This window comes from Akebia trifoliata, chromosome 15 (assembly GCF_017979445.1).
Source record: "Akebia trifoliata isolate Shusen 1 chromosome 15, ASM1797944v1, whole genome shotgun sequence".
Taxonomy (NCBI): Eukaryota; Viridiplantae; Streptophyta; class Magnoliopsida; order Ranunculales; family Lardizabalaceae; genus Akebia; species Akebia trifoliata.
The window spans coordinates 2,675,386-2,701,502 of record NC_141389.1 but is presented as its reverse complement, the minus strand read 5'-3'; the positions used below and the strand labels follow the sequence as shown (position 1 = coordinate 2,701,502).

Genomic DNA, 26,117 nt, shown 5'->3' with positions numbered 1-26,117 from the left:
ACGAAATGTTCAACATCGAAACAATCTTGCAACACGTGGGTGACACTATCACTGAGGTACTGACTATAAAATTCTATGACACGGTCACACGGTGTAGTGAAGTTAGGGTTTCTTTTGATTCTTACCGTATAGAAAAATAAAAATCTGAACTTTGTTTGATTCTCGTTTTCTAACTTTTATTCTTGTCAAGTCGATTATCTTAAAAAACTTTTTTTTAGAGGTAATTTATCTGCATGAATCTTTCTATCTCTTTACTGTTTGTGTGATTTTGATATTCTGGAAGCCTAGAAAAATGTGTTTTTTTTTTGAGGTAGTAATTCCTTTGTTTTGTAGATCTAACAGTGGATCGATTATCTCTCTGTGACTGTGATAGTAGATTAGTTAAAATTGTGGATATCTGATTTTCAGTCTTTCTTTTCAGGTGTTTGATCTCAAGATGAAACAGTGAGAAAAAAAAAAGTTTTTGAAGCATTGTTGGATGTCAAATGCCCTAACTGTAGACTTCTCTGAGATTTAATTGCTAATGGAGGCGAACAGAGATGCAGGGGTTAGTGTTCAACTCTAGTACAATTTTTAAGTTTTAACCTTTTAATTTTGATGAGAAATTATAACATTTTCTTCGGCCAAAACCTTTAAAGCACCAGGAAAGTCAGGTCTGCGAGATGTGTAGTGGGAACGTTGGGACAACTGTAGATGGAGAACTCTTCGTTGCCTGCAATATCTGTGCATTTCCCGTTTGTAGGCCGTGTTACGAGTACAAGAGAAAATATGGGAACCAGTCTTGCCCTCAATGCCAAACCAGATACAAGCGTCACAAAGGTTTTTCAAATGTGATTCTCATTGTTATAATCATGGTAACCAAGTTCGAGTTCAGTGTTTATTCCGAGTTTCAATTCGGATAAATTTGGGAAAGTTTCCTAAACAAAATAGGGAATACAAGAATAATGTTTCTTGGGTTTTGGTAAAAAACCCATCATTTTTCAACCCCTCTAAAGGGTAAAAACCCTATCTTGTTCTTTAGATTTGAATGTTGAAGAAAATAAAATTTTGAGGGTGAAGAGTAAATATGTTACCGTATACAGCAATTAGTTGATTTACGTCACATGTGATTATCATTGTTAAAACTTATAATCATAGTAACCAAGTTCTAATTCAGTAATTATTCAGGGTTTCAATTTGGATTAATTTGGGAAAGTTTCTTAAACAAAATAGGGAATATACAAATTATGTTTTGTGGGGTTTCTTACCCAAAACCCATCATCTTCAACCTCGTTAAGAACCCTATCTTGTTCTTGAGATTTGAATGTTGAAGAAAATAAATATTGAGGGAGAAGGGTAAAAATGTAACCATGTTCAGCAATTAATCAATGAATCGTCAATCTAATCTGTAGTCTGTTAACAAAATACAGAATATTCAAATTGTTAGAATAGTCGCACATCACCTGGGTACTATTGGGAAGTGCAATGTATAAAGCGGGGGCAGCCCTCTCCTTGCAAGCCGGTTTTCAAGGATGAGCCCATGGGCTTTAATGTGGTATCATAGTGGGTGTACCTCAAGGATGGGTTGGGTTAGTATCTCCAGCCCTGCGTGGAGGGGGAGAGACGAGTGTCTCCAGTCTTGGCACTGAGGGGGAGTGTTAGAATAGTCCCACATTGCCTGGGTACTATTGGGATGTGCGATGTATAAAGCGGGGGCAACCCTTTCCTTGCAAGCCAGTTTTCAAGGATGAGTTAGGCCCATGGGTTTTAACACAAATAATGTTTTTTGGGTTTCTTACCAAGACCCATCATCCTCAACCTCTCTAAAAACCCTATCTTGTTCTTGAGATGTGAATGTTGAAGAAAATAGTAATTTTTTTTTGTTTTGATTAGTGTAAATTTATTAATCAAGTAAAAAAAAAGGACGAAAAATTCACAAAGACATAAAAGAAAACAACACGAAAAAACTAAAACACACCACCACACAACACTCTTAACAACTCTAAGAGTGCAGTTCTTCCCATTTGAACACAAAATCCTCAAAGCAAAGACCTTCAAAAATCTTGCTTAGTTTGCACCAAAAGAATAGGCCCCGTGATATCCAGGATTACTTCATAAACTGATTTCTCCTTTCCTTAAAAGACTCTTCTATTTCTCTCCTTTGAAAGCCTCCTTCATATCACAAGCAGAAGGATGGACCACAAATACCTTTTCCTGTTAGAAAGCACATTATTGCTCCACTCCAAGAACTAGGACAAGACAGAATTTGGTAAGATGAAGAAAATAAAATAAATAAAATTTTGAGGGTGAAGAGTAAAAATTTTACCATATTCAGCAATTAATCGATAAATCATCGATTTAATCCGCTAGGCCCTTATTTTGAGAATTTTACACTTTTGGAAAAAATCAGAGAATTTTGTGATTATAGTTATAGTTGCTGTTTGTTGGGTATATTTACAAATTAAGTAAGAAATGATAATATGCTGTTCTATTGTTGAATTCTAGGAAGCCCTCCTATTCATGGATATGAAGTGGACGTCGGCAACGCCGATGATTTGGCCACTGATTTCAATTATTCTTCTGGAAATCAAGACCAGAAGCAGAAGATCACTGAGCGTATACTGAGCTGGCATATGGCCTATGAACGTGGGGAGGATGTCGGTGCTTCGGACTATGGTAAAGAGGTTTCTCATAACCATATTCCTTCGCCCACCAATGGCCATGAGGTAGGTCCATTAGTTGCTTAGGTGGTATGTATTTTCCCTCATGTATTGTGAAAGAGAGCTTCTATTGCCACACCAACTTTTGCTAATGCCAACCCAAGATGTGTGCTAATTTGGTGGCTTGAGCAAAAGTAGGTGTGGCAATAGAATATCTCATTGTGAATTTTCGACTGGTATAAGTCTTTTGTTGGTCAATATGATTTTTCAGGTGTCGAGTGAGTTATCATCATCATCTCCCGAATGTCTTTCGATGGCATCTCCTGAAGCGGGAGTCGGAAAGCCTATGCATCCACTTCTATATGCAGCTGATGTCAATCAGTCACGTGTGTAATTTGCGTCTGAAACTTGTTGGTTATTTGTTTATTGTCGTCTTTTGATATAAACTGACTGAAACTTGTGGGGTTCACAATTTTTGCAGCTGATATTAGATTTGTAGATCCTGCGAGGGAGTTTGGTTCACCGATATTTGGCAATGTAGCCTGGAAAGAGGACTTTGATAACTGGAAGGCGAATCAGGAGAAGAATATAGTTTCGATGAACACTAGTCATGACACTTCAGAAGTTTCCAGTACCGATATGGTTATGGATGATTCATTACTGTAAGTCAGCAATGTGATCATGGTTTTAAATCTTGTCCGAGACGACTTGCCCGAGTCATCTTGGTATCGTTCGTCAACGAGCTGGACTTACACGGTGTCTCAGGATTCACATATCTCACGAGATAAACAATATGACTTGGATGATATTTTTGAAATCTTGGCCGAGTTTTCCGGAATTTTGCATATTTTACTTAAAATAATTAACTTTTTTTAGAATTTCAATATTTATTATCTAAATAAAATATGAATTTATGATTAAACATCTTCCAATCTTCCCTATTTCATAAAATATTTATAATTATTTTTATATAAATATTCATGAATAGATAATTGTAAACCGAGTTAATTGCTTTATCTTGTCTGAGATGAGTTGACTCGTCTGAGACGAGTCAACTCGGTCTCCATGGATGAGACGTGACGTCAAACCAAGATTTGAAACCATGAATGTTATTGGGTACCTTGAGTTTTTTATTCCCTTTTTGGTTAAATTTTGGTTTTCAATATTTTGTGGAAAGAAAGGCTCAGGGTTGTTATTGTTTTCTTGGATAGTTGATAAAATTATCTCAACTGTTATATTTTAATTTACTTTCTCGTAGAAGGTGCCCGGGTGCATGCTTCCAAAGAGGAAAACCCAACAAATATCAGATGCTTCCTATTAAGATCATCTCAGCACCATCATAGCAAAGTTCGAATTTGGTAATTATTTACTGGGGGTTCAGTTTGGTTAATTCAGATAAATTTGGGAAAGTTACGTACAAAAAAAATTGGCAAAATTTCGAAGATTATACAAAATAGGTTTTTGGATTTCTTACCCATCATTTCAAACCTCTCTAAACACATATCTTCTTTTTGATGTTTGAATGTTGCAAAAAGAAAAAAAATTGAAGGTGAAGGGTAAAAATGTTTCCATGTTCCACGATTAATGAGGAATCATCTATTAATTCGTCAATTTGCTGATTTAATTGGCTAATCCCTAATTCAAGAAATTTTACGATTTTTTCTTCTTTTTTCTGAGGAGTTTGTGACGATGATCAGCACACTGTTCTGAAAAGAAAGTGCAGACTTTGTTTAGAAATTATCTGGTTTTCTTGCACAAGAATAGGTGTTAATTTAGTACCATGCGTTGGTGAAACCCATTTATGCGCTTTATTTATTTCAAAGAAAAATGGGGCTAATTTCATTTGTTGAATTATTCTTTGTTTGCAGGAATGAAGAAGCACGGCAGCCACTTTCAAGAAAGGTCTCTATTCCTTCTTCAAGGATTAACCCATATAGGATGGTCATTGTTCTACGGCTTATTATTCTCTCCATTTTCCTGCACTACCGTATAACAAATCCAGTGCCCAATGCCTATGCTTTGTGGTTGATATCTGTGATATGTGAGATATGGTTTGCAATATCGTGGATATTAGATCAGTTCCCTAAATGGCTCCCAGTAAATCGTGAGACATATCTTGATAGACTTTCTCTAAGGTAAGTTACGAATTCATTCGTATGTGATTCATTTGTTGTATTTACACCTCTAGATTGCCTGCATCTAGGGCATAAAATGGGCCGGATTTTATCTGAAATCTGAGTGATTGGAATCCAAATGAAAATTCGGTCCTGGATATGGATATAATACTCAGATCCAGCCCAAACCCATCTCATTTAAGCCCTACCTGCTTCCTGTTGGATGTGTTTCCTTTTCCTGCATTTTCTGATTTTAATTGAAAGTTAATATAAAAAACAGATATGACCAAGAAGGTGAGCCATCACAGCTGGCTGATGTTGATATCTTCGTTAGTACTGTTGACCCTTTAAAGGAGCCTCCTCTTGTGACTGCCAATACAGTGCTATCAATCCTTGCAGTGGATTACCCGGTTGACAAGGTCTCTTGTTATGTCTCTGATGATGGAGCTTCCATGTTGACATTTGAAGCTCTGTCCGAAACTTCAGAATTTGCTAGGAAATGGGTTTCTTTCTGCAAGAAATACAGCATTGAACCCCGGGCTCCAGAATTTTACTTCACACAGAAGATCAACTACTTGAAAGATAAAGTTCATCCATCATTTGTCAAAGATCGGAGAGCCATGAAGGTTGGTGGATTTGTATTTTTATCTAAGTTATTAATTATCTTTTTGTTCTCCTGGCCATATATAATGTTATTGTCATGGATTATATTGCAGAGAGAATATGAGGAGTTTAAAGTTCGTGTTAATGTGTTGGTTGCAAAGGCACAAGAAATTCCTGATGAAGGATGGATCATGCAGGACGGTACACCATGGCCAGGAAATAACACAAGAGATCATCCAGGAATGATCCAGGTTTGTCCTATTTTCCCCCCATAGAATCAAACTGAGCCGAACATGACTCGGTAGTACCTTAATATTTGGGATATGTGTTTCAAATATTACTTTCCTCGATGAATATCTCATGTACTTCCATTATATTTCCCAATATAAAGATGATGTTGTGCATGTAATACATAATTGCCTCACACTTGATTTTCTTTTTCTGTTAAATGTATGCTTATTTTTTGACAACTGCTATTGGCAGCCCAACTTTTTTACTTACCACACTCAAATTAAAAATAAAAAAGTAAATGATTGAGAATTAGTAAAAGTTGGGTGCAAATAGAAGCTCTTTCTATTTTATGGCTAGATTTCTAATTTTTAGGTTTAGGATTTTATACACGCCTAATCCTAATTGTAAACAACTACCGAAATTGTTTAAATGAGTGCTACAATGTTTTGTAATATTGAGGCAATAACTTGAGCCAAACCTTTGCAATGTTTGAATAGTGTGTTTTAATCTTTAATTGTGGTGTAATAAGTAAAAGTTGGGGTTCTAATAGCAGCTCTCTATTTTTTAAGTTTTCCACATTTGTATTTTTGTTACTTTTCCTCCACTGTAATGTGCATTCTTGATCTCAAAGCAGGCCGATTTCTTTGACTTTCTTTGCCTTCACCTCCTTTCCTATCAAGAAAAAGAAAAGAAAAATCGGTGACTTGCTCCTATCGGCATCATTTTGTTCTCAAGTTGAACATATCTTCATTATATGCAGGTTTTCTTGGGTCATAGTGGAGGACTTGACACTGAGGGGAATGAGCTGCCACGGTTAGTCTATGTGTCTCGTGAGAAGCGTCCAGGCTTCCAACATCACAAGAAGGCTGGTGCAATGAATGCACTTGTAAGTAGTTAAGCAATCGCAGATCAAAGCTTATTCATAAACTAGTGTTCACCCGTGCCTACGGCATGGGCATCCTCTTTGGGATTAAAGGGGTAAAAATGGAAAAGAATAAAGTTAGGAGGTATTATTAAAAAATTTTGAGGTTAAGGGGTAAAAGATGAAAAAACAATAAAGTGGGTTAAAGGAGTAATGGAGGAAATATGGTAAAATTAGAGGGTGAAAAGAGAAGGCAATAATGTGTGCCCCACAAAAATTGTTGTTGGATGGAATGTTTATCCAAGCTAGATGGAAGTTTGTCCCCCACAAAAGTGGGCTCTACTGTTGTGTTTTATTATATAGATAGTCATATTTATGCCCTAATAGTCACTTTACCCCTCCCTCAACAGGTTCGTGTCTCAGCTGTCCTTACTAATGGCCCCTACCTATTGAATCTTGATTGTGACCACTACATCAACAACAGCAAAGCATTGAGGGAAGCTATGTGTTTCTTAATGGATCCAAACCTTGGGAAATCAGTGTGTTATGTTCAATTTCCTCAAAGATTTGATGGTATTGATAAGAATGATCGTTATGCCAACCGGAATACTGTTTTCTTTGATGTAAGTCCTGTCGCCCTTTTCAGAGTTCATTTTTGTTCCCTTATTTGTTTACTTTATTATATTCTGCGTCTGGTAATGTGCTCGTAGATTGTAGTATTCGTTGCTTGTAAAGTGTCTTAAAAATATGTTGCTTTTTTTTTTTTTTTGAGTATTTTAGAAATACGTCCCTGTTAAATTGGTGATATTAGGTTTACCCCCTTGCAAAATACAAGATTAGGTTTACCCCCCTTGATCGTAAGTCAATGTTGTGTTTTCTCGATGATTTAACATTGAAATTTTGATTTTTGTCAAGATTCTCTTCAAATACTTGAATTACCAAATAAAAATTAGGAAAAAAAAATCAATATTTCACTGTTAAATCATCAAGAAAAAGCTACCTTGACTTATGTTCAAGGGGGTAAACCTAATATCACCAATTTAACAGGGTGGTGTTTCTAAAATAACCTTTTTTGTACGCATGATGGTTGTGAGAAGGTTCATAGCTAAAATTTCCTATTTGCAGAACATTTTACCAAATTGGCTCTGATTTTATTTAGTTTGCTAGTTTTTCTGATTGGGTTCTTTTTCTTGTGGAGCTTAGATCAATTTAAGAGGCTTAGATGGGATCCAAGGTCCTGTTTATGTGGGTACAGGCTGCGTCTTCAACAGAATGGCTTTATATGGTTACGAGCCCCCTCTCAAGCCTAAACATAAGAAACCGGGTATGTTCTCTACATGCTTCAGTGGATCATGGAAGAACATTCCGAAGTCTTGTAAAAGAAGCTCAGACAAGAAGAAATTGAGCAAGCACATGGATCCAACTTTACTAATTTTCAATCTAGAAGATATTGAAGAGGGAGTGGAAGGTATGGCTATTAAACTTTCTCATTTTTTTTTTTCTCATGGCTCTACCAGTTAAAACAGCCCGAAGTCATGTCAAAGAGGATTCTTGACATTAGATATTCCAATTTCTTTGAATTTAAACCTTGATTTCCCCCCAAAGAAAAGGAATAAAATGTTGATTGTAGAGAACTTGATATCTTGAACTCTGGGAAAAAAAATTAGACACCCAAAATGATGATGAACATGGTCACTTTGACCTTTTTTTTTCTCTCTAAAATGTAGGATATTTCTACTGAAAGTTTAATGGTGTTGAACACACGCACGTTTGATTTATAACGATCTTTTAATACACGTTGGAACCAATCAAATAGGAGAGAACATGTTCTGGGCATTTCGGTCACTTATATTAATCTAGGAGTGATAGCAGTATTATTCACTTAACTACGTGCAAATGAGCATATTTTGTTCATTTAAAAATAACTGGTATTTTGGGGCCATACAAAGGGGAATATGTAATCAAGCCGGAAAAGTAAGGTTTGAAAGGGTGGACTCAACTTTTGGGGAGAAAAATCTAAACACTACTTCAATTTTGGAGTCTACCCAATAAAAGGGATGTGGGATACCATGCGTTATATAAAAAAAAAGACTTGGAAAACACAAACACGCACTTGCACACAGTTTTATTGAGTCAAATGGGTTTGTCCCTCATTTTGCATGAAGTCGCATCCATGTCAACCAAGGACATTGGTAAACCTTCAAACAATGACCATGACATAGCTAATCATAGGAGAACACAATTAAAATTAAGGACCTATGAAAACCAAAAAAAGAAGTGTTTCATTAAGAAGAAAATTCCATTGATTTGACATTTGTGGTGTGCACACCCAAAGTACTAGAATTCATTTTTGTTTTCACTTTTCTTATGAAGAATGCTTTCTTAGAAGAAAAATTAAGGTTGATTACCTGGTGTGTGTGGGGGAAGGGGACTACACGTGCCCCGAGGACTTCTCGGGTGCCCCAAGAGACCGGGATACAATCATTCAATCAACAGAAACAAAATCTAAATAAATTGTGTACCTTACACGATAGCCAATCCTTAATCCTTCCTTTGGTTGCCAACAAACGACACAATTGATCTACGGTTAATCTAAGCTTTGCAATGGATGAGTGCTTCTAGAATATTATGTGATCAGTGTACAAATCTAACTAAAGGGTGACATTTTGCAACAAGACAAGTAATCTTTTTATTTTCTTTTCCCAAGAGAGTGTCAGCAATGGAATTGATGTAGGAGAATTTTTTTAATCATGTTTGTTATTGGGGTTATGCTTCTATGTAGTTTTCATTCTATCGTAAAAAATATTCAATATATGGAATTTGAAATATATATTTAAAGTTTAATTTCTGATTATTATTATTTTTTCATTTCTAATTTTATACAATTGATCCATGGTTAATCAAAACCTTTTTTTTTTTTTTTTTAAATTTTTAAAGTGTTATTTTATCACACACCACATTTCCCAATGATGAAATATTTAGTAATCTGAATTTTGCATGAAATTAGAAATGATTGGTGCTCCCTCTACAAACTTCATATAGAGGTTGAGGAACCATGATTTCATGCCAGGTTGATAACAGGCGTTTTGAGGGATATTGTGGGGGATTAAATATCAGAAATGACTGATTTTTTTACTTATTTTCTCTTGGCTGGTTGTCAAATTTGATTCACTGGGTTCCCTCAGTATCAATGATTTGTCTCCATCTAAGTATTTCTAAGGATTTATTTCGATAAACACAGCTTCTTTATATGGAAATAAGCATCTACTATCAGTTTTCAGTTCAATGAAGTGTAAAATAAGACGGATAGTCATACAACAGAGTGAGCTATAAGATGGGCACACATATTCTAAACATATCAAGGATTATGAATAATAATGAATTCCTTTGCAAGAATTAGCGTGCATATAATCTCCTTGCGTATTGGAAATTGTCGAGTCTTACCCAATTTTTCTACTTTTATGAATATAATATAAATATATTTCTAAAATGTGAAAGAGCACACAAACACAAATATAATTCTATTGAGCCAGCTTAAGTGGCCAAAATTTAGCGTCTCTGGATAAGAATGTCTTTTTTAACTAGTGTAATAAATACATTGTTGAAGGTTCCAACTTAGCTAAGTTGGTGAAGGGGTGTGGAGAGTAGATCCCATTATCTAGGTTCAAATCTTGTTGACTTTGACTACTAACCACCTTGCTTGCCTAGAAGGAAACAAAACAAAACAAAAACAAAGATACATTGAAATAAAAATAAAGAACACAAAAACTAAACACGCAAAACAATCAACCCCGTACGTAAAGGTGGCCCATTAAGGGGAAGAAACCTAAAAATACAACACATTATCCCTCTCTAGCAACAATGGGGTACCATCAAAAGTCAACCCTAAAAAACACCATCTTATTTCCTTCCAAATCATAGTATTAAGTTTTGACATATTTCTGCGAAATATTTCCATTTCCACAATTTCCATCACGAAATTATCAAATTAGGCATATTTACTAGTAAAAAATTGCATATAACTTTCACCTGTTGATAGAAATGAATTATTATAAGTTAGTTATTTATTTCATCTTATTGTCTTGTCAAATGCGGTCACATATTCGCATATGCTAATTTCAAAGTGAAAATTGCATATGCTACAGTAGCATACCCCAAAAATTTACTATCTGCCAATATGCAATGTCATATTTGTGTGTGTGATGGCATACGGTTTGAAATATGACTGTTGGACACGATATTTGTTATATGAATAATGCTGAAGTGACCTCAAGATCGTACCTCATATCTGACGTAGTGGAGTGTGAAGTAAATCATGATCATGAACAAGAAAGAAGATCATTGTCTTCAACCGGTAGAATTACTAAATTTCACAGGAGGAAAAGGTCTGAAATCTTTAAAAAAATCAGAATTTATTTATTTATTATTATCAATTTTCAGATTTGACGCTTCTTGTATAGATAACTCCATCATAACAACTTAGAATCTTACTAAAATATTAAAAATTAATTCCTAACCTATCTATAACATAATAGCAACTTTCTAATCTTATTGCAATTCAATTTGGATACTTCTAAGCATTTCTAATTAGAGTCTAAATAATAAAAACAAATTAGAAACTAACTAGGAATTGTATTCCTAACATAACTATGAAATTGAAATCCTACTAGAATTAGAAATCAAAATTCTACTAAAACTCTAACGAGAATTGTAGATGTCCTACAATATCACACATCTTGATGTGAAGTGTGCAGGAATCATAAATGCTCTTCATCGACATAAGAGTCAAAAAACATTTATGGTCCTACACACTTTCACTGAATGACGTGTGGTATGAGGTACAATCTTGAGGTCACTCCTGCATGACTTTTTTTTATTTTATTTTATTAATTTAGACATACTTTTCTCTTATAAACAGCCACTTCTATCCCCCATACTCCTTTTACAACATCTCTTTTACCTTCTAATCTCTTTCTTACTCTCACAAAGCTTCCAATTCTTAAATCTCATTACATTTTCAGATTTTCTACTATATAATACATTTATTTCTCACATAAACATTCTCTAATCTCTATTCTCTACTCTACATTATTACAAACTTCACGTCTCAAGTTGAGACTCTCAACTCAAGTCACTCTCATTTTCAATTCTCAAGACTTAAAAGACAAAGAAAGCGACTCAAGAATCAAGGTTTAAGTATTCAAATCAAGAACCAAGATTCAACTTTCAAGAATCAAGATTGATCAAGAATTCAAGTTCAAAGAGCTTTTTAGATTTTTTCAGATTTTTTAGCATTTTTTCCCCTTCTTTCTTGCAACATATGCCATGTGCGAAATCACATATGTGAACAGCATGTGCTGGTCGCATATACCATCACATGCTATTTAACAACATTGCATTTATATAAGCACACACACAACGAGTCATGTTTTAATTAGTTGGATACGTTAGCAATTTATTCAGGCTTATTCAAAAAATAAAAGAAATGTAATAACACATGAATGCAATACTCTATAGTTTCTTCATTTCAGTGTTTTATATGTCAAGTTCAAGTTGTATGTAGTTAATGCAACATTATTATTCTTATTTCCACAGTTGGAATCTCAATACTTGCGCGTATGTGTAAAAAGTATTGTTGATCTTCAATTTCACACTCCACATGATGGTTTATTGTATTTTGATGACTTAATGAGTTTATTTTAATGCCTACTAGATCAATGAAATTTTCCTCAATATTCCTGTCATTTCCAAAAATTGTATTAATTTCCATACTGATCGAAATATTTCTATTTCCAGACAATCGAAATAGACATCGAAATCAAAACTTAATACCTTGTTCCAAATATTAAAGATGATGGAGTCTTCCCATCCTTGATTTTACCCAATACGCCTATCTTTAGTGGCAGGGTGTATCCGCAGGGATTAGTCCTACTTCCAAAGGGGGTGAGGACACCCTATTGCATAAAAATAGTCTGAATGATTGCAAGAGGAAACAATCTCTACAATGTGCATGCCAAGGAGATAGAGCTATAGTATGAGAGCACAAAATAGTCCAATAAGTTCAAACTGGGAAAATAATGAGCTCCAAACCTCCTGGGTTAGGTTGTAATAAAAAAGAAGATGATTCATACGTTTGCCATTAACATCTACCAATAACTTTACACATGAAGCAGAAAATGAAAATTATGCATTTACTGGTAATGAGATGATTCACTGCTAGATCCTATCTAGGAAAATAGTTCGGTTGACAAAACTATATCATATGAAGGGATTTTAGAACCTCAAACAAAGGATGCTAGAAATTAAAATCTGGGAAACAAGTGTACTACTGAGTAGAAGGATTTTACCGTGAATCTGCAATCTGGACTCCATGTCCACAATCTCTTGACCTTGTCCAAAGGGCATAAGTAATTCAAACTTCTCGTGAATCCGAGGGCCCAGGATTTAATCATTGAACTTCATCATTCCTAGTTTTCCATGCGACCCACAACAGGATTACAACACGAGCCACGTGGCTCCCTTCCCTGCTACATTTCTTTTTCTTGTTTTCTTCCCTTGCCCATTTTATCTTAAATGTAGTAATTTTGTTCCATACATGCTTTCTGTTCTGAGAAGAAATGGAGATACATACTATATCCTTGAAACTTCTGAGCATTTGAAGTGTGCATGAATTTTTTTTTTTTTTTTCTGATTTATTACATCAGGAACAGATTGGATCAAGTTGAATTGTATGCTTTATAGGATCCACTTTAGCTTACTGTGTTTTTCTGTTTTTGTTTTAGCGCTTTATTATCTCTTTTGCTTTTCTTCATTTTAATTTTAGTACAGAGAATGGTCATCTGCACCCCATGTTTCTTATTATCCGATTTTTTTTTGCTGCGCATCCCTTGATCATCACCTATGGAAAATTATTTTCACAATGGCTCACATTTGTATGCCTTATTTTACTTTATATTGACTCTTACAACATACCTATATATATAGATCATCCTCATCATAGAGATCATCCTCACCAAAAATCTGCCCATTCCAAACCCCACGAAAAGTGGTTACAAACTAATGGTAAAAGTTGATGGTTCACAATTCTTCAACTTATAAACTAGGGTTAGAAAGTTCAGAATGGGCTGATTTTTTGTGAGGATGATCTCCTCACCATAGAGATCATCCTCACAAAAGATCAGGCCATTCCGAAACTTTTAGTCCATATAGGACAAAACACTTTGTCTATCGAACCCATCCCTATATATGGGTTGGGTTCCATTGACTCAAGAAATATGACAAGATCTTGACCATACGAATGCAAAAGCTAACGGTTGACAATTATCCTCGAGATGAGTATCATCGGGATATGTATTGTTGAGATACACACATAAAATCTCAACAGTTAGATTTTGTGTTTATATGGTCAAGCGCTTGTGTTATTTTTTGAATCATATTTCCTGAGTCAATGGAACCTGACCCTATCTATCTATATATATATATATATATATTAAAAGAGACGAGTTACTGATTGTTGTTGTATGTATTTCCAAAACCAGATATTGGATTTGATGATGAGAAGTCACTGCTCATGTCGCAAATGAGCCTGGAGAAAAGGTTTGGTCAATCATCTGTCTTTGTCACCTCTACACTTCTTGAAAATGGTGGTGTTCCTCTGCCAGCCAATCCGGAGACTCTCCTCAAAGAAGCTATCCATGTTATCAGTTGTGGATATGAGGACAAGACAGACTGGGGGAATGAGGTATGCTGGTTTCTTTTGTTTGATGCTATGGTTTCCTTATTTCCTTTTATTAATTGACTTTGATAATTGGCTACTAGAATCATTTTAAATGGATAATCATGACTTTCTAATGCATTTAGTCTTCTATTATCAATTTTATAGAATCCACCTTGGATCTAGTGAATTTTAGCCATTTTTCTTTTTCTCCATCTCTACTTTATGCTAGCATTATCAATTCTATTGCCACACCAACTTTTGCTAATGCCACCCCAAATCATATGTAAATCACCAATGGATTAATACACATCTTGGGTGGCATTAGCAAACGTTGGTGTGACAATTGAAGCTCTCAAAAATAAAAAAGAAGAAAAAAAAAGAGTTTTTCTGACAAAGCAATTTGGTTCTGTAGATAGGATGGATCTATGGGTCTGTCACAGAAGATATTCTTACAGGATTCAAGATGCATGCACGTGGCTGGCGATCAATTTACTGTATGCCTCACCCCCCAGCCTTTAAAGGGTCCGCTCCTATTAACCTTTCAGATCGTCTCAATCAAGTCCTTCGATGGGCTCTGGGTTCTGTTGAAATTCTTCTGAGCCGTCACTGCCCCATATGGTATGGTTATGGTGGAAGACTGAAATGGCTTGAGAGATTTGCATATATCAACACTACCATTTACCCAATCACTGCCATTCCTCTTCTTGCATATTGTACATTACCGGCTGTCTGCTTACTCACTGGAAAATTTATTATTCCACAGGTACTATCTACGTACCCTCCCATCGTGAAAACTATTCAGTGCTATTTTGGAGAACCCAAAAATATCTATATAATAAAACACAACGGTTTACTTTCCAATGTTTATCATCACCCCCATGAGTAGGGGTTGAGATTTAATCTCCCCACGAATTTCGAGGAACAATTTCAACTTTATTCCCCTTCTCTCTATTCACCTTTCCAACAATACCCCTCAACTTTATTGCATTTTAAGAATACCCTTCAACTTTTTTACCTTTTTTTACTCCATTTCCAATAATAACCTCTTCTCCCCCTTTTCCAGAGTCACGATCCAGAATGTTGTCCCGTTTCTATAATAACAAACGGTGTCTATGTTGCACATTTTGGTTTGATATTTCTCATTGGGCTGCGTGCTATGTAGAAAACGGCATGTTTAGGAACCCAATGTGTTTCTAACCCCAACCAAAATGGGCCACGTAGACACCGTTCTGGATCTTGATCTTTTGCAAAAAGAGTCGTGATCTAGAGTGGTGTCCTGTTCCTATAGCTAGGAATGGTCTCTACTTGGCACCTCTTGGTTGGAGATTAAGCACATAGTGCTGCATGCAAAATAGAAAACAACTTGGTGAGGAGTTCGATGTGTTTTAAACTTCAACCAAGATGTGCCATGTAGATATCATTCATATTCTATAGGAACGGGACACTGCTCTAGATTCTGATTCTTCCAATAATGCCCCTCTAATTTTATTGCTTTTACCCTTTTTCCAACTATAGCCTTATAAATTTATTGTCTTTCCTCTTTTACCCCTTTAATCCCAAAAAGGATGACTGTGCCATAGCCACAGGCAAACTCTAGTAGATTGAAACTGTCTTGACTTTATGCCTTGTCCTTCAAGTTATTTCTCCAAAATATTGGGTTGAGTGTTAATGAATCTCGTTATTTGGTGTTTTTTTCCTCATTGCAGATCAGTAACATTGCTAGTATTTGGTTTCTCTCTCTCTTCCTTTCCATCTTTGTCACTGGTATATTGGAGATGAGATGGAGTGGTGTCGGTATAGACGAGTGGTGGAGAAATGAACAGTTTTGGGTCATCGGTGGTGTTTCAGCCCATCTCTTCGCTGTTTTCCAAGGCCTGCTCAAAGTCCTTGCAGGGATTGACACCAATTTCACCGTCACTTCAAAGGCATCCGATGAGGACGGAGATTTCACCGAGCTTTACATGTTCAAATGGACAACTCTTCTCATCCCACCAACAACTCTCCTCATAATCAACCTGGTTGGAGTCGTCGCTGGAATCTCCTATGCTATCAACAGTGGATACCAATCTTGGGGTCCCCTCTTTGGGAAGCTATTCTTTGCCTTTTGGGTTATTGTTCACCTCTATCCTTTCCTAAAGGGTTTGATGGGACGCCAGAACCGAACACCTACAATCGTAGTTGTGTGGTCGATTCTTCTTGCTTCCATCTTCTCTTTGTTATGGGTTCGGATCGATCCTTTCATGACACAGATCACTGGCCCGGATATTCAACAGTGTGGAATCAACTGCTAGAAGAAAAATGAAGGCAAAATAACTATAACACCACGAAAAATGTGATGTTTCCTCATTGAGCATAGCTATGAGGTAAGGGATTTTTAGTTCAAATAAATATTTGAGCTCTTTTTTTAATACATATATTGTGAAGCATATATATGTATATCTGTAGATAGGAGGGTTTAACATGTTTTTTTTATTTTTTTATTTTTTCATAATTCATTATTTTATTTGTTGAACCAATAAAATTTTATATTCAATTTTGGCTCAGAAGGGCCTGCTAGGTGAGGCTGCTCCTTTACCTTTCGCTTTGTACATAAATAAAGAATTTCATTTTGTATCTTTAGTGTAATTATTTCCCTCGATTTTAACTTTTTTTATTTTCTTGTATTCTTTTTTTATTTTAATTCGTCATAGTTAGAGAATTTAGAGAGTTGTATAACCTCAGTGCCTTGGTAGGTCCAAGATGATACCAATTATTAGCTTTTTGTTGGCTTTTACCTCTAATCGTTGATCATCCATCAAAACCTCAAGATGACCAATCGTCAAATAATGCAGATCTGATGAGTTAGGATTAGGGTTGTCAATGGATGAGATCATACTGGAAAACCTATTCTTTCCTATCCAATAACATTTGATGTGGATTTAGAATTTGGGTTCTGATAAGGATCTAATTTGATAATCTAAACCTCTCCGAGATTTAAATGTTGTGTGAAAAAATCGACTTATCGTGATCTATAAAGTTAGAAGTGAGACTGAAGGTAAGGGACAGGCGTAGAGAGCCAATATACTTTGGGTCTTTATAATTGCAGGAAATTCTTTGTCTAAGGGAAAACGAAATCCTTCGAAAAATGAAATTCATTGTTTGTTTGTACTTAAGAAAATATCATGAAGAGAGTTGGGTTATTGTTTTGAGATTGGAGGAAGTCGTGAGAGAATGATGATAGGAGGTTAGAAATCATCTTCCCTCCCACGGTGGAAAATCAATTTAGGTGGGAAATTGAATTCTAACAAAATTGTTAATTATATACCTGAAAATCACATTTTCCGAGGAAATCATTTTTCCTCCCATTTTCCATGTACAATAAGACAGTGATATAAACCAATGGTTTTAAAACTCGGTTTTGCATCTGATGCCGAGTTGACTTGGATGATACGTCTTGTCTCATTCAAATCGTCTTGCTCAGCATTGAGACAATAGTTTTTAACCATTTAAATAATCTGGTGAGTAAGAAGTTTTTCTCCCAATTTGGACCCAAACCTAATCTGATTTTTGTGATTCTGTTATGGACCTAACAGACCTAAACTAAAATTTTAACTTGGTGGTATGTCAAATCTTACTATGGGTAGTTGAGCTCATCAAAAATTTTTAACTAGTAAATTTAAATTTAAATTTGAGAGTTTTGTAACCAACCATTTTTAAAATCTTGGGATGATAAATTTTAAACTAAATTATTTTTTTGAGTTTGTTTCTTTTGGTCTGAGTTTTCCCATAAAATATAGAAGGTTATATGGTGTTGGATTACCAATTTGGTAATCTATTTGCGCTCAAGTACCCTTAGTAAGATTCTAGTAAGAGTGATTGGAACCATAGGTTTTCTTTTCTCTTCAATTATTGTGCTATTGCACAACAGGATCACCTTTTCTCTTGCTCGAGTGGGTTGAGAACTGCCTTTTCTCTCATTAAAGAAGGCACCGTTACAAGTAACCTCCTAACAGGTTCACTTGATTGAGAAGAAGAGCAAAAATCGATTTGAGGATAAAAATGATAGGGTTTTAATCATGAAAACTGGTAAAACTCGTTGATCTCTCGCAAGATTTTCTAATCTTGTCCAAGACATATTGTTTGTCTTGTGAGATTCCGTAAAATAAAAAAACCTCGTCCATCCATCTCTTGATACTGAGATGACTCAAGCGATATGTCTCCGTCTCGAATGAGTTTTGAAATCATATATAGACCCCTTTCTAACTTTTAACATCTTACTTCTAACTTGAACGTTGGAGTGGAATTAATAGTTACGACGAAATAAATATCACTATATCAAGATCAACCCCCTCCCCCAACCACCACCACCACCACCACCACCACCACCTATAGAAGAATCATCATGATTTACCATATCAACCAGTGAACCAATCTAAATGCATATATTACTAGATAATCCTTAAGTTCTTAAATTTTTTTTTTTGCCCATTTCATCCCATTAAAACAATGTTTAATGGGAAAACAAGAAAACAGATTAAAAGACACAATTACATACAAATAACAACTTGAACACTTAGAAAACAAAGAGAAAGAGAATCAAATTCAAATCCTCAGTAGCGACAGATTCGAGCAGTGGGCATGGTGACACAAATTTGAGCATACTTCTTCTTTGCTTCTGGAGACCCTCGCTTCGGTTCATCAGCAAATGCAACTCCAGCAATCGAACAAGCCGCTGCGGCTGCAGCAGCAAACATCAAGTCCCTCCTTCCATTGTTGCTCTCATTCTTCTTGTTAGTCTCATTCAACTTCACTTGTTCTCCTCCTTCAATGATACTTGAAGCCTTAGCAATTATCAGTCTACGAGGGGTTGTTGTTGTTGTCGTCGGACGAGCTCGTCCGGAGACTGTTACGCCACCTAGGAATGAGGTTGCCATGGTGGTTGAAGCCATTATGATCTCTCTCTCTCTCTCTCTCTCGTGTTTTTCTCTATTGAGTTGAGTTCTTTTAGGCTAAAAAGTGCAAATTAACATGAATAGGACTTGTTAGAAGGCCACCCATTTTCTTATCCTAAGACATGTTCTCTAACCAATGGATGGTAGCCACGTGTATTGGTTTATCTTGGTGGGAAGAAGTGGTCTTGATTGCTCATTTGGGTTATTCTATAGAATGATAATGTTGGATGCTTTTTTGTCCGATCCCAATTAGAGAAGGTCATGTGGTACCATGGTTTTAAAACTTGGTTTCGCGTCTCGTCTTGTCCAGGCTGGATACCGAGTCGTCTCGGATGAGTTTTTCATTTAAAAAAAATAAAAAAATTGTACGTGAGTTCTAAGTCTCGAAAAAAAAAAAATGACTTTGTGAGTTAGTCTCGTTCAGCTCTGATATCGACTTAACTCGAACGATACGTCTCGGTCTCGGATGAGTTTTAAAATCATGTGTGGTACTACATGAGAGATGTCTTTCTAAATGCACCCACCATGAGTTTTTGGGTGGTATCTTAACAACCTATTTAGTAAAATCTTTCTTAATGCGTCCTCCCCCCACCTCCTCTCACCTCGATAAACGGAGAACTCCAATCATTGAGATTGATGATTGAAATCGTAGAGATCAGCCAATCAGAAAATCAAGCTCGACAATTTGTTGCTTATAGAAATCAAGGTGATCACTTGAAAAGCCGGCATTATCTCATCGATAAGAATTATACGCAACAAATTGATTTTTTTTTTTGGTTGGCATTTCTAGCTTTGTCATCGCGGCACATTGAAGACATATGTTCTAAAACACCAATGTAATTAGGACCACTTCTGCACATTATCTTGATATAACTAATATCCAATGTAGCACTAATTTTTTGTGGAAAAAAATGGATCACAATTTTACACTTAACGTCAAAGATTTTCATTTCCTTCTAGAAGGTTTGAAACTCATAATGCCATTCTAACAGATAGCATTTTAAATAAGGGTCCCTTTCAGCAACAAACATTTTGACAAACATTTTGGCAAAACATTTTTCAAAACATGGGTTAGAGGTTTTGGAATGGGCTGATTTTTGGTGAGGATGATCTCTATGGTGAGGAGATCACCCTCTTCAAAAATCAGCCCATTCCAAAACTTCTAGCCCTATGTTTACAAGTTAAAAAATTGTGGACCGTCCATTTTTTGTAAACCATTTTTGATGGGTTAGAAGTTTTAGAATGGGCTGATTTTTGGTGATGATGATCTCCTCACCATAGAGATCATCCTCACCAAAAATCAGCCCATTCCAAAACCTCTAACCCATATTTTGAAAAATGTTTTGCCAAAATGTTTGTCAAAATGTTTGTTGCTGAACATTTCCTTTAAATAAAAGAGTTTATATATTATATATATATATATATATATATATATATATATATATTATATATATAATATATATATATATATATATATATATATATATAATTATATGGAATTTGAAATATAAACCATCAAGAACATGCTTTGAAAAATTAAATGATAGTCGCATAAATATAAAAGGGACTGACTAGTTACACACCACCTATTACCAAATGCACTCCATCACTTAAAACTTCTCCTTTCCACTCCATTTGGATGATTACACTCCAAAAATAATTATAAAAAGTCTTTTTTTTTCTTTATATTTTTTTGGTTCTTCCTCAATTAAGCCCACAAAAATTATTGTTGGTTCAGTAAATTTTGTAAGAAATATTTTGTCGATCTTGAGCTATACATTCCCTTAAAATACACATGTTCACCTTAATTTTTTAACAAAGAAAAAAAAATCAGTTCCTTAATTAAGTTTGAGTCAAATACAACACGAGCAAAATCAATCACAAAACATGAGGAAAGTAAAACACGAGCAAATAATACAAAACTACAAGTTAAAATAAAGGTTCAACCCCAAAGGGTTACACGTATTGAAATGCAAGCAATAGGTTAAAATAGAGGTTAGAAAAAATAAAGGATTTTTTGTAAGGTTTGTGTGCAACCAGCGATTGCTGGTGCGCAACTAGTCAGTCATTATTAAGAAAGTTTTAAAACATAATCTAAACATCCACCTTATTTGTGATTTATAGCAATTGGTTTACTGCAAATTTTCAGTTCAGTTTCTGAATAATTTTAGGAAAACTTAAGCCCATTACTTTGCTGATACATGAACTGCGCTCAAAATCAAATCAAATGAATCACCACGATCTTGATCTCGTATAAAATGGCTCAATTTTATCAAGTCACTTCCACTGCAATTGCAAATATGCCCATTTCTGCTCTCACTACCTTAATTAACATTCATTTGGTTCATCATCATCATCCCCATCTTGGGTGACCAAGTGGACCTGTAATTGACCTTCATTGAACGACTAATCAACTGTAATGCTGACGGTCACCGACCCCACCTCCTCCAATGAGGAAATTTGATTTAGAAAAGATCAATATCCCAATTAAAGTGGCCATTAAGATCCTGACAGTCATGCTGTTTAAGCACTATTGAGAAATGTTGCATTTGAAATAGCAAGTAAACAAAATATATCATGAAACTTTCAATACCTGACACAAAATAACATGTTCATCAAATTGATAACCTCTGAAGCTGATTTGTTTTCTTCCCCTTTTTCAAGAAGACAATGTCATGCCCAAAAATTCACTCATTTATATATAAAATGAATAAAGGAAATGAGAAACCAAGTTCTACTAGTCCCTCCCTAGGCTATATGGATGGATACATTACCCTTGGATCTCTTCCTCATTACATGTCTAGCTTTTCAGCATCCTCAAGAACAATTGCCTTAGTAGGCTTTGCCAACAGATCCGTGTATTCTTGGAACGGAGATTTCGTGAAACGGGTCTCCTTCCATAAATCAGGAGTCAAAAACCCGTACGTTTTCTGTAGGCAATCAAAAGTTGCCTGCATATACACAGTTATTTATCAGACATCATGTGTATCATCATTTCCTCTATATACAAACATCTTCATAAACAGAACCACTTATTAGTTGAAACACCTGAAGGAAACATATCAACAACAAAGCAAAGTTTGAATCATGATTGTATCGATTTTAGGGTTGAAAAATCAAAGATCGAAGATTTTCTAAATGGAGGGTTCAAGAAAAGCTTGAAAAAAGAATGGGTTAGGGAGATGATTTGAAGGGATGGTTTAAGATTGAGGGCATTTAGGTAAATGTGTGAAAGTCTTTTAGAGACCAAGCTTAAGGTATATTATGTCATCTGCTTTAAAAAAACATGAGTTTCTCAAACATTTACCAAACATGGAGGGGTTTTTCTAAATCAATCCTGGCTTGGTAACACAGGGCTATCCAAAATATTAACAAGAACGTGAGGGGGTTTGTCTAAAATCACCTTTTTAATGGGAGACTGGAGTCAAGTAGCATGCCATCATTTAGAAGACACAAGGGTACTTCAAATATTTATCTAAAATGTGAAAATCAAATTTAAACAATGATTCTTTCAAAGGAGCCCAAGGACAAGAGATATGTTGTCAGTTTGAAAACATGAGGGTATCTTCAATACCTTTCAAAACATGGAGGACCTTAGCTAAATCAACCTTTTAAGGGATAACCTTCTAAAGGAAACTCAGGTCAATGAAACAATGGGGTATCGCAAATATTTTTCGAAACATCCAGATCACTCTTAAAAAGAGTGTCTTTCATAGGAGGCCAAGGTCAAGGGGCATGAAATTTGAAAACACAGATTAAAAAAAAAAAAAAAGACACAACAATCACGTTTAAAAGAGGAATAGTCCAAAGGATACCAAGCTCAAAGGGCATATTTGAACTTGCATCGTTTTAAAAACACAGGAGAATCTCGAATATTTTCGTAAACATGGAAGGGCTGTTCCAAACCATTTGTGCATGTGTGCAACGAAAAGGAGAAGAAAAAGGTTTTGGGTGATGGGCCATGACAGACAATCGGAGGAATATCTTCTCATCTATAGACTTGATGCATTAAAGCATGGGTGCAACACTACCTTTGTAGCACAATACAGAACACAATATCCAACTATTTGAAGTGGACCCATGAAATTATGAGCTTGTAGTACTAGAGAAAAACCGAAAGGTGAAATATTCTACACACTCATTCTCCACATTGAACACTGCATTGGAAATATTCACATCTGTTAAAAACTCATATCCTGGCTGACAATAAGACTGATTTTATCCTACACAAGGGTGGAGCTAGGGGGGCAATAGTGGGTAAAAAATTTGGTTCATTATTTCCTTCCCCATGTTTTGGTCAATATTAGAGACTACCTGTGTTTTCAAAGATATGCCCCCTCTCATGTTCTGGTCTATGTTCGAGATACGTCGTATTCGCATGTTTTAACTTTTGACACCCTTATCAAATTAATGACACGCCACTCCTAATTTTGGTCAATATTAGAGATACCCTTGGATTTTCAACCTGATTACATACACTTTTTTTTTTTTTTTTTTGAAAAGGAAAATAAATTTTTTGAAAAAGATTACTACACTCTTTGACCTACTTCTTCTCTAAGAATAGATGTGAAATGACCTAAATGCTCCCCATCTTCATATTTTCTCCTAAAACCAATCATCTCCAAACTGTTTTTACCACTATTTCAACTTTACAATTTCACCTTTTCAACATTTAAACCTCAATAACAAGATAGAATTTTCTTCATAGGTAAGAGGATGGATATTTGCATAGAAAGACAATGGGTTGAAGAAGAGGTTGGATAGATTAATAATAGTCTACCATAGAGTTAAATAAGTTGAAGATGATGGAATTTTAGGTTGAAATTGTTTTCATTTTTAAGATTCTACCTCCTTCAACCTTTAAATCTGAAGCACAAGATAAGATTTAGGAGAAGTAGAAAAGATGAAGTTTTGGGTAGAAAGAATTTTTGCAGTATTAAATATAAAATAATGCAAAAAAGGGCCAAGATGGTAAGGTTTTCTATTATACAAGATACGAGTGGATTAATGATTGTTTGAGTATATACATTGAGAAAGACATTATTAATAATATTGACAATGAAGAGATTATGAAATGCTTTCAGAACATTAAAATTCGTTAATAATAATTATAAAAGAATTTTGTAATGGAAGTAAATAAGTAAGAAAAGATTTGAAAAACAATCATTGTGTATTTTTTGTTGATTCGTCTTCAATTCCCTTCTCAATGGTGGTACTTTATTGATGAAAAATTAACAAGAAAAAAAAGCGGTCAAATAATTACTTTTTAAATAATTACTTTTTTTTTTATAGATAAGTAGATCAATTGTATTAAATTTAGATAAAATAATTACTGACGACATCAATCAACTATAATCCCCCCCACCCACCAAGAAAATCCTAGCCCCATCCCTGATTCTACAGATGTTTCTAATAAGGATGTCAATGGATACCCAAAACCGATTAGTTGATTTTGGGTCTACCATTATGGGACCAATTTTTGGGTCCGGTTTTGGGTGACCATCTTAAGGACCTGATAAGAGTCGGGTCTCATTTGGGTACCCAACAGGTATCCGATGGGTACTCGACTAGTCAATTTATTTTAGTTATAATAACATTTGTAATCTAATTAAATATCAACCAAAAAAAATATCTTGAAGCAAATGAACTTGAACTAAAATTAAAATATAAAAAGAATGTGACTTCTTTAATTTTTATCTTTTCTTTACATGAACAGACAATCGTTTTTGTTGATTCGTCAAAACTGTATCTTTGGTTGATTCGTATTCAAGCAAATAAATTCTTAACTAAAGGCCTAAAACTAATGAGTTCGATGCTCCATATAGAACCCTAAAATCAACTTAACACAAGCAAATAAAAGGATTAAGGAAGCACAAATCTAATAATTTCATTGAAGATGGTTGCACTAAGATACTCAAAAAATGTAAATTAAGCATGCCACATTATTATATATTTTACAAATTAGAAAAGAAAACAACATGCCTCATGCAAAAATCCATAAAATCATACAAAGCCCTAAAATCAAACTAAACAAAACAAAAAAAAAAATAAAGGGATTAAGGAACCTAAAACCTAATAATTTCATTGAAGATAGTTCCGCTAAGCTTCTCAAAAAATGCAAATATAATACTGAAATTAACAGAAAAAAAGTTGAGACTTTTCCAAACCTTAACGAAATTCCCGAGCGTTTTAGTCGATCCACGAGAAGAAGTGAACACATCTTCGATCCCAGCAAATTGCAAGACCTTCTTAGGAACCCTAGCAGCAACGATCCCAGCACCACGAGGCGCCGGCACCATCCGAACTGTAACTGACCCACATTTACCGGTAACCTTACACGGTACTGTATGAGGCTTCCCGATCTTATTCCCCCAATAACCTCTCCTCACCGGAATCACCGAAAGCTTCGCCAAAATTATACCTCCCCGAATCGCAGTGGCAACTTCTTTGCTACATTTCACACCTAACCCAACATGACCATTACCATCACCAACGACTACAAAGGCTTTGAACCGGGTTCGTTGACCGGCTCGGGTTTGTTTCTGAACCGGCATGATTTTCATGACCTCGTCTTTGAGTTGAGGACCGAGTAGGGTTTCGATGATCTGGTGTTCTTTGACTGGGAGTGAATGGAGATAGATTTGTTCCAAACTCTTGATTCTTCCTTCCTTAACGAGTCGTCCGAGCTTCGTTACTGGGACCCACTTTTCTTCTTCTTCGCGTCGTCCGCCACGTCGGCCACCACGTCGATCTCCTCGGCCACGATCACCTCGGCCTCCGCGACCGAACCCTCTACCAAAGCCTCCTCGTTCTCCACCTCTCTCCGCCATCGTTGGGCTTACAGTTTGTGCTGGTGCGATCTCAGTGTGAGTTCGAGAGAGGAAATTTAGCTGTGAAACAGGGTTTATATATGGTGGGCAAGAATTAGGGTTTGGTCTTTGATCGTGTGATGATTATAGATGGTAAGTAACTGTCTATCAACTTCCGTAATCTCGTGGGCCCCACCATAAAACCCATGAA

The 26,117-nt window shown here is 35.5% G+C and overlaps 3 protein-coding genes across 9 annotated transcripts; 1 reads left to right on the top strand and 2 right to left on the bottom strand.

The window, feature by feature from the left end:
* Positions 1 to 106: 106 nt before the first annotated feature.
* LOC147383901 (putative cellulose synthase A catalytic subunit 8 [UDP-forming]) lies at positions 107 to 16,722 on the top strand. Of its 7 annotated transcripts, none has more exons than XM_086425205.1 (14): positions 422 to 547; positions 645 to 819; positions 2,485 to 2,705; positions 2,911 to 3,025; positions 3,121 to 3,301; positions 4,508 to 4,774; positions 5,034 to 5,379; positions 5,470 to 5,607; positions 6,348 to 6,473; positions 6,860 to 7,072; positions 7,653 to 7,917; positions 13,988 to 14,190; positions 14,579 to 14,929; positions 15,873 to 16,722. In XM_086425205.1, the coding sequence occupies exons 1-14, from the start codon at positions 524 to 526 to the stop codon at positions 16,455 to 16,457; spliced, it is 3,210 nt and encodes a 1,069-aa protein (XP_086281331.1). In that variant the 5' UTR covers positions 422 to 523; the 3' UTR covers positions 16,458 to 16,722. The 7 variants fall into 7 exon arrangements, with proteins under 7 accessions (XP_086281334.1, XP_086281331.1, XP_086281330.1 ...); XM_086425204.1 differs by having other exon boundaries at positions 639 to 819; XM_086425208.1 differs by lacking the exons at positions 6,348 to 6,473; positions 6,860 to 7,072 and adding an exon at positions 107 to 220 and having other exon boundaries at positions 639 to 819.
* Positions 16,723 to 18,568: 1,846 nt separating this feature from the next.
* On the bottom strand, positions 18,569 to 19,149 carry LOC147383900 (uncharacterized). Its single transcript, XM_086424740.1, has one exon. The coding sequence runs from the start codon at positions 19,092 to 19,094 to the stop codon at positions 18,756 to 18,758; it is 339 nt and encodes a 112-aa protein (XP_086280866.1). The 5' UTR covers positions 19,095 to 19,149; the 3' UTR covers positions 18,569 to 18,755.
* Positions 19,150 to 21,691: 2,542 nt separating this feature from the next.
* Positions 21,692 to 25,988, bottom strand: LOC147383899 (uncharacterized). The gene is made up of 2 exons (XM_086425911.1): positions 25,265 to 25,988; positions 21,692 to 22,048 (listed from the first exon to the last, which is right to left on the bottom strand). The coding sequence occupies exons 1-2, from the start codon at positions 25,925 to 25,927 to the stop codon at positions 21,890 to 21,892; spliced, it is 822 nt and encodes a 273-aa protein (XP_086282037.1). The 5' UTR covers positions 25,928 to 25,988; the 3' UTR covers positions 21,692 to 21,889.
* Positions 25,989 to 26,117: the final 129 nt, after the last annotated feature.

What these genes read in the sequence shown, in the direction of transcription:
- LOC147383901 (XM_086425204.1), top strand. Translation starts at nt 524, where the DNA reads ATGGAGGCGAACAGAGATGCAGGG. An exon ending in AGGCGAACAGAGATGCAGGG is followed by an intron (nt 548 to 638) that starts GTTAGTGTTCAA and finishes AAACCTTTAAAG; the next exon opens with CACCAGGAAAGTCAGGTCTG. An exon ending in ATCATCCAGGAATGATCCAG is followed by an intron (nt 5,608 to 6,347) that starts GTTTGTCCTATT and finishes CATTATATGCAG; the next exon opens with GTTTTCTTGGGTCATAGTGG.
- LOC147383900 (XM_086424740.1), bottom strand. Translation starts at nt 19,094, where the DNA reads ATGGCTTCAACCACCATGGCAACCTCATTCCTAGGTGGCGTAACAGTC.
- LOC147383899 (XM_086425911.1), bottom strand. Translation starts at nt 25,927, where the DNA reads ATGGCGGAGAGAGGTGGAGAACGAGGAGGCTTTGGTAGAGGGTTCGGT. An exon ending in CGCTCGGGAATTTCGTTAAG is followed by an intron (nt 22,049 to 25,264) that starts GTTTGGAAAAGT and finishes GTGTATATGCAG; the next exon opens with GCAACTTTTGATTGCCTACA.